At 45.2% G+C, this 13,418-nt stretch overlaps 1 protein-coding gene across 6 annotated transcripts in view; it reads right to left on the reverse strand.

Annotated features, from left to right (window-relative positions):
- dnajc6 (DnaJ (Hsp40) homolog, subfamily C, member 6) overlaps positions 1-13,418 on the reverse strand; it is a 210,302-nt gene that overhangs the window by 11,100 nt on the left and 185,784 nt on the right. For all 6 annotated transcript variants that reach the window (XM_038794472.1, XM_038794471.1, XM_038794473.1 and 3 more), the window contains one exon: positions 587-763. In XM_038794472.1, the coding sequence (XP_038650400.1) occupies positions 587-763 (177 nt within the window). The remainder of the gene's footprint in view (positions 1-586; positions 764-13,418) is intronic.

The following is a 13,418-nucleotide window of genomic DNA, read 5'->3' on the forward strand; positions in this document are numbered from 1 at the left end:
GTGGGCTTAATTCAATGTTACTGTGCCTGGAAGAGTAAAACCTATAGTTAGATTCATGCTGGACAAAGGGCATGTGTGGGGGCTGGTTAAGTTCCAACTGTGTTTCTATTGTATGTAGAGAGGGTTAATGCATAAATAATAAATAAAAGCCATAAGCACATAGGCGTTGCTTAGCAACTAGGGCCTAGTAAGGAAGAAAAACTTTTAAGTTTTAATGTAGTTAATTTTTGAGCAGTTGGATAGGTAGTGAGAGAGTAGGCAACTCTCACAGCTCTGCTAGAAGTAGCTGGTTTAGAAGGCTATAGAGAAGGAACATTTTTCACAGCTTTTCTCGGAAATAAGCCATGCTATGGAATATTGATTAAGAAAACAAGTGCAGAGCTCTGAAAAACAGCTAGTTAAGGAAACTAGTGAAACGCAGAGAAGTGCCCAAGAAGTCTGGAGTTAAGTGAACAGAGACCCACGGTATTGTTCAACAATCATGATCCATGCACTGTAGGGTGAAAAACAAGCATCTACGTCAGTCTACCCAGTACCCCAAACAATAATGCTAGCACAAGAATACTTAATTGAAAAGGAAACTTACTTTATCAGGATGAACAACAAGTACTGCCTTCCGATAGACTTTTTTCACCTGTTCAGGAGTTACCAGATCTGCCATTCCTACAGGCTTCCATTTGGTCTCTCCTTCCCATAGAACAGTATGCATGGTTGACAGCAATGCACGTATATTTCTTTCTTTTCCTTCAATCCAATCCAATAACTGAAATTATAAAAAATAATTACTCACTCTATGAGTAGTATATAATCAAGATAAAAATAGAAGATGACAAAATCAAAATACTGGATATTTGAAATAAAAACAGAAAGTGCTGGAAAGACCAAGTGGCCTGTGTGGAGAGAGAAGCAGCGTTAATGTGCACAATTCACCTGAACAATTCCCATTGGCACGAGGAGAAATGCTGATACACCATTCAGTGCCACCGAGACAGTTTTTCATAGGCTCGGGTTTTATGTTGGCCCTGAGGGGGACGGGGCATAGACCTGCTGAAACGTTCCGCTCCTTGGAAATAGGCAACTTGATCTCAGAATAGTGTTGCAGAACCCTCTCCCCCATCAAATCGCTGAGAAACCCCACCCCCCCAACCTCAGCAACTCCCCCTTCAAACCGCACCAGGTGCTCTGAGTGCATCCCCCACACCTGCTCTTTTAGGAAAGTCTTCAGAAAAAAAAGAGGACAAAAAAAAAGCTGCAGTTAGGAAAACAGCTGCTCAAAAGATGAAGCACTTCAGATTTAATGGATCCCTGTAGAGCTATATGAATAAAACAACAGTAATCCTTCCTTTGAAACTGCCTGGAACTGTCAATAGAGGCTTTTAAAAGGCAATGGTCCCTGAAATTGAATATAAACAACGCAGTTCAAACCTTTTAGGCTTCTAGACATGGACACAGACTTGGAAAAAGATAAAGGGCAATGAAATAGAATGTGGACGAAAAACACTTCAAAGGTTTCCACCACATTTGAAGGAAGACTTTTGACTTTATCTCAGAGGGCAGCACGGTGGCGCAGTGGGTTAGCCCTGCAGCCTCACGGCGCCGAGGTCCCAGGTTCGATCCCGGCCCTGGGTCACTGTCTTTGTGGTTTGCACATTCTCCCCATGTTTGCGTGGGTTTCGCCCCCACAACCCAAAGATGTGCAGGCTAGGTAGATTGGCCACGCTAAATTGCCCCTTAATTGGAAAAAATCAATTGGATACACAAACTTTTTTTTTTATTTAAAAAAAAACTTTATCTCATAGATGTTTCATTTTATCATGCTGGAAGACAATTTAAAGTGTTTAAGACTACGGATGGGAAGACTTTCACTGTATTCTCAGAGGTCTTTCATCGTCACGTGCTGACACACAATTTGAAGGATTTAAATTTGCAGATAGGAGGTCCAGCCTATTGGCCCCCATCTCAGTAAATACCACATATTTGAGCTTCCACCAGTCCAGCCCAAGCCTCCCCCAAACCCCATCTCCCCTGACAGACCCTCCTCAGCACCCTGGCAGGTGCAAGAAGGTTACTCACCCTCTTGCCCCCTCCCTCAGAGTGCAGGCCATCATGTCCCAGTTTCTCAGGACTTGCACCAATTCACGGCAATGGGACTCCCAGCTTGGCGGGCGGGGGCGGGGTGGCAGGGGGAGGGAAGGGGCTGGAGCATCCCAGGAAATCCTTTCCAATAATGATAGTAAAATTAGGATTAATGAGGTATTTGCATGATCGCGCCAGGCTTTGGAGGGAGCCTCGTCAGGTTCGGCAAGAAAGGCCGGGCCGTGAGACTCGCAATGTGTTTGACAGCAGACGTGAAACTCATTTTCTGCTCCACACCTGCTTCAACGGGCTGTCGTGAATCCCACCGCTAGCTCGTGGACCCAGAGAATCCCCCCAATATTTTAGGTCAATATGGTTTTCTCCTCACAGATGCTGTCTGACCTATAAGGATAAATGAAGAAATTTAATTCTGAACATCGGTTTTCACTGTAACATCTTTATTAGTAGTGAATTTTTAACAACATGTTGCCAATACAGCTTTATCCTCAAGCAAGTCACAAAAACAAATCTGGTGATTTTTTTCTTTACTCGTGGTACTGGATTTTAATTCAGGGGTTAATTAATACTGGAAATGTATTCTTATTGTATAGGATCCACATCATATATGCCCCATTACGGTGTAGTATGAATCAGGCAGATTTTACCTTACTGAAACAGAATTCAGTTTCAAATAAGCATGTATTAACTGGGTATGATGTTTTCCATTTTCCCAAACCAGAATTTTTTCTAACTTCTTTGAGTTAATTGCCAATTAGTAAACAGTGTTCTGCTTTGATCTTGCCAGGAAATGTCTTGAGATTCCACAAATTCATATGCAATTCCGTTAAAATGTCTGCAGAATCAGTAATTGTATTTAAGAATGTTTGGAAAGGACTTTTAAGAGTTTGCGTCAATTGTAAAGAGATCAACTATACTTTTGTAGGTTTAAGAAATACTCATCAATGTAATTTGGCAAAACTTCACCTGGAAGCAGTACCAACAGGAAGGGAGTTAAGATATGGAAGGCATGTGCCAGGTACAAAGGAAAGCTGGAGGCAGAAGGTGATCAGCACTCAAGATCAAGACAGAAAGAAAAACACATGAAATTCTTGAGATAAAACACAAATCTCTTTCAGGAAGGAGGTCAGTTTATTTCTGTTTGGCAGTAAAGGAATTCTTGCAGGTCATGTGTGGTAAATAAAAGGAGCTAAACCCTGAAAAATGTTGTGATTGCTTGAAGATTCAAAGCTAAAGAGAGCTGATTGTTTTATCAGAGGCGGCCGAACCATGACCTTATTGGTTGATCGGTTGAAAAGAAACACTGGAAAGCTACAGATTCAGAACTGTCGTGTCCCTGGGCTACACAGTTCACAGAATTGTACATTGCAAATAATAACCGTATCCATGAGCAACTATGGTCAGATAGGAACCATGACCTAACCTGCGTGAATAAAAATCATACTGTGAAATGGTATATCTATGTAATGCCATTAATGCTGAAGGTGAATGATTGTGTAAGATGCATCTTTGTTTAACGATTAAAGTAAAATTTACTTTGTTATTTGAAGTATCATTTGTCTGTTGCATTGGTTCAGGTTTGGGATAACTAACAATTCCCATAAGTAATTGGTAATATTTATATTCAGGGGTTGTTTGGTCAGATTTACAATTTGACCCTTCCAGCCAGTCAAGACAGAAAACTTTCAACTCCTCTATCCTGGTTACTTTAAGTACTTTGCCATTGGAGCAAGGAAGCATTCTAACACATTATGTATCACATTCACTTTATAGCAAAGGAAATGCTGTAAATCAGCAGGCCATTTATTTGGATCATCATCCTGATGTATTTTTTAAAAATTCATTCATGGGATGTGGGCACCGCAGGCTGGGCCAGCATTTATTGCCCATCCCTAATTGCCCTTGAGGGGACAGTTTGAGAGTCAACCACATTGCAGTGGATCTGGAGTCATACGTAGGCCAAACCAGGTAAGGACGGCAGGTTTCCTTCTCTAAAGGACATTAGGGAACCAGAAGGGTTTTTAAAATAATCGACAATGGTTTCATGGTCATCGTTAGACTTTTAATTCCAGATTTTTAAAAATTAAATGCAAATTTCAGGATTTGATCCTGGGTCTCTGGTTTACTAGTACAGTAACAATAGCACTAGTCCAGTGACAATACTACTATGCCTCCACCTCCTCTTCGAAGGTAGGATTTCTATCTCATCTTAGATTTGAATATAGACTCCTGGCGGAGAGAAAAGAATTACAAAGGAACTTTGACCTGCTCTCCACCAGGAAAGCAGTACACCAACTCCGCCAGGCACGCGGGGCCCTGTACGAACACGGAGACAAAGCCAGCCGCCTGTTGGCACACCAGCTGAGAAAGCAGGCAGCCAGCAGGGAAATTGCGCAAATCAGAGGTACCAGAGGCACGTGGGAAACAGAACCAGAGAGGATTAACGAAACCTTCAAGGCCTTCTACCAAGAGCTATACACCTCGGAGCCCCCAACGGGGAAGGCTGGGATGAACCGGTTTCTTGATGGACTGGACATACCAGTCGTGGGAGAGGGCAGAAAACGGGATCTGGAAGCACCACTAGCACTGGGAGAGATCATGGAGAGCATTAGCTCCATACAGACGGGGAAGGCGCCGGGACCGGACGGATTCCCGGCGGACTTCTACAAAAAATTCGCGACAGCGCTGGCCCCGCACCTGCGGGAGATGTTCACAGACTCGCTAGCTAGGGGCACACTGCCACCCAAGTTAGCACAGGCCTCAATCTCGCTGATACCTAAGAAAGACAAAGACCCAACGGAATGTGGGTCATACAGACCCATATCTCTGCTGAACGCAGACGCCAAAATACTGGCCAAAATCCTAGCCAAAAGGCTAGAAGACTGTGTACCTGAGGTGGTCACAGAGGACCAGACGGGATTCGTCAAAGGTAGACAGCTTACCGCGAACATCAGGCGCCTGCTGAACGTGATAATGACCCCCTCCGGGGAGAGAACACAAGAGGTGATCGTCTCCCTGGACGCAGAAAAGGCCTTCGACAGAGTCGAATGGAAATACCTCATAGAGGTACTGGAGCGGTTCGGGCTTGGAACAGGGTTCACCGCTTGGGTAAAGCTCCTATACAACGCTCCCATGGCGAGTGTACGGACCAACAATACCAACTCCCAATACTTCCAGCTGCACAGGGGCACCAGACAAGGATGCCCACTGTCCCCGCTGCTGTTCGCACTAGCAATCGAACCGCTAGCAATCGCGCTCAGGGCAGCAAAAAATTGGAGGGGGATCCGAAGGGGAGGTAGAGAGCACAGAGTCTCACTCTATGCGGATGATCTGCTCCTCTATATCTCGGACCCACAAAGCAGCATGGACGGAATCATAGCGCTCCTGAAAGAGTTTGGAGCCTTCTCGGGCTACAAACTCAACATGAGCAAAAGTGAGATCTTCCCAGTGCACCCGCAAGGGGGGGGGGGGGGGGGGGGGGGGGGCAGCACTAAAGGGCCTGCCGTTCAAACAAGCCCGAAATAAATTCCGCTACCTGGGGATCCAAATAGCCCATGACTGGAAAGGGATCCACAAATGGAACCTCACCAGCCTGACGGAGGAAGTTAAAAAGGACCTGCAAAGATGGAACACACTCCCGCTCTCCCTCGCGGGGAGAGTCCAGACGATCAAAATGAACGTACTGCCCAGGTTCCTTTTCCTGTTTAGATCCATTCCGATCTACATCCCCAAGGCCTTTTTCAAAGCGCTGGACAAACATATCATGGCGTTCGTTTGGGGGGGTAAAAATGCTAGGATCCCAAAGAAGGTCATATAAAAAACAAAATCCAGGGGGGGGCTAGCCCTCCCGAATCTACAATTCTACCACTGGGCGGCAACAGCCGAGCGAGTAAGGGGATGGATCCAGGAGCCAGAAGCCGAGTGGGTGCGTGCGGAGGAGGCCTCCTGCATGGGAACCTCCCTCCGGGCCCTCGCCACGGCAGCACTCCCATCCCCACCCAAAAAACACTCCACCAGCCCAGTGGTGACAGCCACCCTCCAATCCTGGAACCAACTGCGGCAGCAATTTGGCCTGTACAAAATGTCGGACAAGGCTCCCATCTGCAACAACCATAGGTTCAAACCAGCACTGACCGACGCCACCTTCAAAAGGTGGAGGCAGGACGGGGGGACACTGACAGTCAGGGACCTATACACGGACGACAGGATCGCAACACTGGACGAACTGACAGAGAAATTTCAGCTAGCTGGGGGGAACGAGCTACGGTACCTGCAGCTCAAAACTTCCTACGAAAGGAGACAAGGACGTACCCACAACCGCCACGACAGACACTATTGGAAGACCTACTGGACGCAAGTATCCTAGAGAAAGGGAACTGTAGTGACATGTATGACCGACTGGTAGACAGGGACGACACCGTACTGGACGCAACAAGAAGAAAATGGGAGGACGACCTGGGGATGGAGATAGGGTGGGGACTCTGGAGCGAAGCACTGCATAGGGTCAACTCCACCTCCATGTGCGCAAGGCTCAGCCTGACGCAACTAAAAGTGGTACATAGAGCCCACTTAACGAGAAACCGTATGAGTAGGTTCTTCCCGGAGGTGGAGGACAAATGTGAGCGGTGCCAGAGAGGCCCGGCCAACCACGCCCACATGTTCTGGTCTTGCCCCAGACTTGTGGAGTACTGGACAGCCTTCTTCGAGGCTATGTCCAAAGTGGTGGGGGTGAGGGTGGAGCCATGCCCGATAGTGGCGGTCTTCGGGGTTTCAGACCAGCCAGATCTATTCCTGGGGAGGAGGGCGGACGCCCTTGCCTTTGCCTCCCTGATTGGCCGCCGTAGAATCCTGTTTGGCTGGCGGTCAGCAGCACCGCCCAGAGCTGCAGACTGGCTGTCCGACCTCTCGGAATCTCTCCAAATGGAGAAAATCAAATTCGCCATCCGGGGGTCGGACGACGGCTTCCACAGAACGTGGGAGCCATTCATGCAACTGTTCCGGGACCTGTTTGTGGCCAACGTACATGAGGAAGAATAGTCGGGTGGCCAAGAACCAGGGAAAAATGGGCGGGAATCGGGGGTAGGTAGCCGGGGGGAGGGGGGGGGGGGGGCTACTGGCTCGGTATGGGGGTTTGATGGCAAGCCAAGGCCCAAAACCAAACTATAAATAAATGCCTATAAACATGTGCCTCGGCCATATTGGGGAATGTAAATATGTATGCTGGCTAAAGGGGGCGGCCACAATTATTGTTATGAAGAGGCTTACCTGTAAATATTCATGTAAAATTTTTGTGTTTTCCTTTTTTTTTTCTCTCTCTCTAATAACTTGTAATTTGTCATATATAAAATATGAAAACTCAATAAAAAAAACATTTATAAAAAAAAAGATTTGAATATAGAGTAATAAAAATATGCAAAATTTGATTTCTTATCTAAGGTTACAGTCCCTTCTTTTTGTGCTGATCCATTCTTTAGTATTTTCCCCATCATAATGCAGACAGCTAAATTTTGAATGCAAATTAAGAAATGCCAAATGCCACTGTGTTCTGGAATTTTAGATAAGGTACCACCACGTAATAAGGAATGATTTAGGAACTCAGATTTTCTCTTTGGAAAACATTTGATATAATTAAAATTTTAGATCCTGAAGATGAGTCAGGAAATTGATCACCTAAAAAGGATGGGTTAAGTTCCGAGTTCTTTTCCTATTCCTAAAAAATCTTATATTCCCATACCCAATTTCATTTACATTTCCCCACACAATTCCAATTACAGTCCTATACCCAATTCTATTTTTTTTTAAATTCTTTTTGATCTCTTTTCCTTGATTTTGACTTTGAAGACCCATTGGAATATCAGTGGGCATATTGAGTGGTCATTTCAATAGTCTAAGACTAAGTCACGCCTTGGACACCACCATTCAAAACGCTGAGCTCATGGTCCAGGCTTTCCACTGCAGTCACCACCCTTGCAGCGTTGGTGCCATGCATGGACGGCAGCATCTCCTTGCCCGTAGCCTTTGGGACTCCACCAATTGGCTATGCACTCTCTGGAATGTTGCTGACACCCCCCTCCGGAATCTCACGACTGTGTCATAGCTATGTCCTAGCATCTGCATCAGCTTCGAGATAAACTTGCCCAGAGGCTCGGCATCTAACCGGGACCCATCAGAGTCCTGGGATCCAGCAGACCTCTGGCTGCTGACTCCCTTAGATGTTGCTGCCTCCACCTGATGTGACTCAGCAACTGTTATGGTTCCCACCAGATTGTGCCACAGAAGCCTGTCCACTAATGTCACCTCCCAAGGTGTGTATCTCTTTCCTGGTGGAGGGTGTGGATAATAGTTGTGATAGGTCAATGGTGGTCTCCTCAGAGCTCTCCTCCGAGGTGGTTTCTTGGGTGGTGAGGGTGACTCTGGATGACCCAGACCCATCAGTTGGAGATCCTATAAGAAAGTGGACATGTGGTCAGTGAGAGGGAAGTATCATTTTGTCTCAAGTGAATAACTCACTTGAAACAGGTCAGCTGGGTGAAGGGGCTGTGGAGAAATCGTGCCCAAAATGACAGTTTCTCCATTAAATTGCACGCATACTGTTCTAAGAATTGGTCCTGAATAAAAGTTATTAACTCATCCTCAAGGCTTTCTTTTCAATTTGCTTTATTCAATTTCTAAAATGATTAGAATTGCCCACAAGTGTAGCATTCCTTTCGACAAGGCCCCATTATTTTTTGATTTATACTCTGTCCGACAGTACAGGTACTGTTACTATTCCCACCAGTATCTCTTTTCTCTTGCTACTTATCTTCACCCAAACTGTTCTACATCTTGATTGTCCATGGGAAGATCATTTGGCACGAATGTGCTGGTCCCATTCTTTATTAACAGAGCTACCCCATCCCCTTTTTTCCTTCCACACTCCCAAAATGTTACGTACCCCTGAATATTTTCAATTCCCAGGCTTCAACATTTTGCAACCAAGTCCCTGAAATGGCTATCAGATCACAACCATTCATTTTGATTTGTGCTTTCAAATCACCCATCTTGTTACCAATGCTGCAGGAATTCCAATAAAGAGACTTATGTATTTTTTGCCATTTTCTCTACCATCACTCTATTTACTGGTGAAATCTTAAGTTTGAGTGCTCTGTGCCTTCCTGTCATACTCTAGTCATCATTAGCTCTAATGCTATACTGCATAATTGTCTTTTTCTCCACAGAGCTAATTAGCCAAATTCACCAGTTCACTGGTCCGAATCCCAAGTAATCTCATCATTCTGCACAAAGACCATAAGACCACAGGATATAGGAACCACTCCTTAGTGGCCACCCGTCCCATCATGTCTGCTCCGCCATTCAATCATGGTTGATATTTTTTTCATCCTCATTCTCTTGCCTTCTCCCCATAACCCCTGGTCCCTTTATTGATCAAGATCCTATCTATCTCTGTCTTAAAGACACTCAGTGATTTGGCCTCCGCAGCCTTCTGCGACAAAGAGTTCCACAGATTTACCACTCTCTGGCTGAAGAAATCCCTCCTCATCTCTGTTTTAAAGGATCATCCCTTTAGTCTGAGATTGTGTCCTCTGCTTCTAGTTTTTCCTACAAGTCGAAACATCCTCTCCATGTCCACTCTATCCTGGCCTCGCAGTATCCTGTTAAGTTTCAATAAGATCCCCCCTCATCCTTCGGATCTCCAACGAGTACAGACCCAGAGTCCTCAACCGTTCCTCATATGACAAGCTCTTCATTCCAGGGAGCATTCTTGTGAACCTCTTCTGGACCCTTTCCAAGGCCAGCTCATCCTTCCTTAAATACAGGGCCCAAAACTGCTCACAATACTCCAAAAGGGGTCTGACAGCCTTATATAGCCTTAGAAGTACATCCCTGGTCTTGTATTCTAGCCCTCGACATGAATGCAAACATTGCATTTTCCTTCTGAACTGCTGACTTAACCTGCTCATTAACCTTAAGAGAATCATGAAAAAGGACTCCCAAGTCCCTTTATGCTTCTGATTTCCTAAGCATCTCCCCATTTAAAAAATAGCCTATGCCTCAATTTCTCTTTCCAACATGCATAACCTCACTCTTTTCCACATTGTATTCCATCTGCCACTTCTTTGCCCACTCTCCTAGCCTGTCCAAGTCCTTCTGCAGCCCGCCTGCTTCCTCAATACTACCTGTCCCTCTACAGATCTTTGTATTATCTGCAAATTTAGCAACAGTGCCTTCAGTACCTTCTTCCACATCATTAATGTATATTGTGAAAAGTTGTGATTCCAGCACCGACCCCTGAGGCACACCACTAGTCACCGGCTACCATATTGAAAAAGACCCCTTTATCCCCACTCTCTGCTTTCTGCCAGCAGCCAATCCTCTATCCATGCCAGAATCTTACCCTTAATGCCATGGGCTTGTAACTTATTTAACAGTCTCCTACGTGGCACCTTGTTAAAGGCCTTCTGGAAATCTAAATAATTCACATTTACTGGTTCTCCTTTGTCTAACCTCCGTGTTACTTCCTCAAAGAACTCTAACAGATTTGTCAGACATGACCTCCCCTTGACGGAGCCGTGCTGACTCAGTCCTATTTTACCAGGCACTTCCAAGTACTCTGCGATCTCATCTTTAATAATGGACTTTAAAATCTTACCGATATCAGGCTAACCGGCCTATAATTTCCCATCTTATGCCTCCCTCCCTTCCTAAACAGTGGTGTTACATTAGCCACTTTCCAGTTCTTTGGAACCCTTCCTGACTCCAGTGATTCTTGAAAGATTACCACCAATGCCTCCTCAGCTATCTCTTTTAGAACCCTGGGGTGTAGTCCATTCAGTCCAGGGGATTTATCCACATTCAGGCCTTTCAGTTTCCCCAGAACCTTCTTCTTAGTGATGGTCACTGTACTCACCTCTGCCCTCTGATTCTCCTGGAGCTCTGGCATCCCAATGTTGTCTTCCACCGTGAAGACTGATGGAAAGTAACTATTTGGTTCCTCTGCCATTTCTTGGTTTCCTATTATTACTTCTCCAGCCACATTTTCCAGTGATCCAATGTCTATTTTTGCCTTTCTTTTACCTTTTATATATTGAAAAAATCTCTTCCTATCTTCCTTCATATTACTAGCTAGCTTGCACTAATATTTCATCTTCTGCCAGCAACTGATAGAAATGAGGCTATGACAGGTGAGGACCTTGAGAGGATTGTTATCACTAAGGAGGGAGTGATGGGCAAGCTAATGGGGCTAAAGGTAGACAAGTCTCCTGGCCCTGATGGAATGCATCCCGGAGTGCTAAAAGAGATGGCTAGGGAAATTGCAGATGCACTAGTGATAATTTACCGAAATTCACTAGACTCTGGGGTGGTCCCGGTGGATTGGAAATGAGCAAACGTGACGCCACTGTTTAAAAAAGGAGGTAGGCAGAAAGCAGGAAATTATAGGCCAGTGAGCTTAACTTCGGTAGTAGGGAAGATGCTGGAATCTATCATCAAGGAAGAAATTGCGAGGCATCTGGATAGAAATTGTCCCATTGGGCAGACGCATCATGGGTTCGTAAAGGGCAGGTCATGCCTAACTAATTTAGTGGAATTGTTTGAGGACATTACCAGTGCAGTAGATAACGGGGAGCCGATGGATGTGGTATATCTGGATTTCCAGAAAGCCTTTGACAAGGTGCCACACAAAAGGTTGCTGCATAAGATAAAAATGCATGGCATTAAGGGTAAAGTAGTAGCATGGATAGAGGATTGGTTAATTAATAGAAAGCAAAGAGTTGGGATAAATGGGTGTTTCTCTGGTTGGCAATCAGTAGCTAGTGGTGTCCCTCAGGGATCCGTGTTGGGCCCACAATTGTTCACAATTTACATAGATGATTTGGAGTTGGGAACCAAGGGCAATGTGTCCAAGTTTGCAGATGACACTAAGATGAGTGGTAAAGCGAAAAGTGCAGAGGATACTGGAAGTCTGCAGAGGGATTTGGATAGGTTAAGTGAATGGGCTAGGGTCTGGCAGATGGAATACAATGTTGACAAATGTGAGGTTATCCATTTTGGTAGGAATAACAGCAAACGGGATTATTATTTAAACGATAAAATATTAAAGCATGCCGCTGTTCAGAGAGACTTGGGTGTGCTAGTGCATGAGTCACAGAAGGTTGGTTTACAAGTGCAACAGGTGATTAAGAAGGCAAATGGAATTTTGTCCTTCATTGCTGGAAGGATGGAGTTTAAGACTAGGGAGGTTATGTTGCAATTGTATAAGGTGTTAGTGCGGCCACACCTGGAGTATTGTGTTCAGTTTTGGTCTCCTTACTTGAGAAAGGACGTACTGGCGCTGGAGGGTGTGCAGAGGAGATTCACTAGGTTAATCCCAGAGCTGAAGGGTTTGGATTATGAGGAGAGGTTGAGTAGACTGGGACTGTACTCGTTGGAATTTAGAAGGATGAGGGGGGATCTTATAGAAACATTTAAAATTATGAAGGGAATAGATAGGATAGATGCGGGCAGGTTGTTTCCACTGGCGGGTGACAGCAGAACTAGGGGACATAGTCTCAAAATAAGGGGAAGTAGATTTAGGACTGAGTTTAGGAGGAACTTCTTCACCCAAAGGGTTGTGAATCTATGGAATTCCTTGCCCAGTGAAGCAGTTGAGGCTCCTTCATTACATGTTTTTAAGGTAAAGATAGATAGTTTTTTGAAGAATAAAGGGATTAAGGGTTATGGTGTTCGGGCCGGAAAGTGGAGCTGAGTCCACAAAAGATCAGCCATGATCTAATTGAATGGCGGAGCAGGTTCGAGGGGCCAGATGGCCTACTCCTGCTCCTAGTTCTTATGTTCTTATGTTCCCCCCTCATTGCTTTTTTAGTTGTCCTCTGCTCGCTTTTAAAGGCTTCCCAATCCTCTAGCTTCCCACTAATCCCCACCACTTTGTATGCTTTTTCTGTTATGCTGTCAAAGAACAAAAGAAAAGTACAGCACAGGAACAGGCCCTTCTGCCCTCCAAGCCTGTGCCGACTATGCTACCCATCTAAACTAAAATCTTCTACACTTCCGGGGTCCATATCCCTATATTCCCATCCTATTCATGTATTTGTCAAGATGCCCCTTAAATGTCACTATCGTCCCTGCTTCCACCATCTCCTCCGGCAGCGAGTTCCAGGCACCCACTACCCTCTGTGTAAAAAAACTTGCCTCATACATCTCCTCTAAACCTTGCCCCTCGCACCTTAAACCTTAATGTTCCCTAGTAATTAACCCCTCTACCCTGGGAAAAAGTCTCTGACTATACATCCTATCTATGCCCCTCATAATTTTGTACACCTCTATCA

The sequence above is a fragment of the Scyliorhinus canicula genome, chromosome 4 (assembly GCF_902713615.1).
Source record: "Scyliorhinus canicula chromosome 4, sScyCan1.1, whole genome shotgun sequence".
Lineage (NCBI taxonomy): Eukaryota > Metazoa > Chordata > Chondrichthyes > Carcharhiniformes > Scyliorhinidae > Scyliorhinus > Scyliorhinus canicula.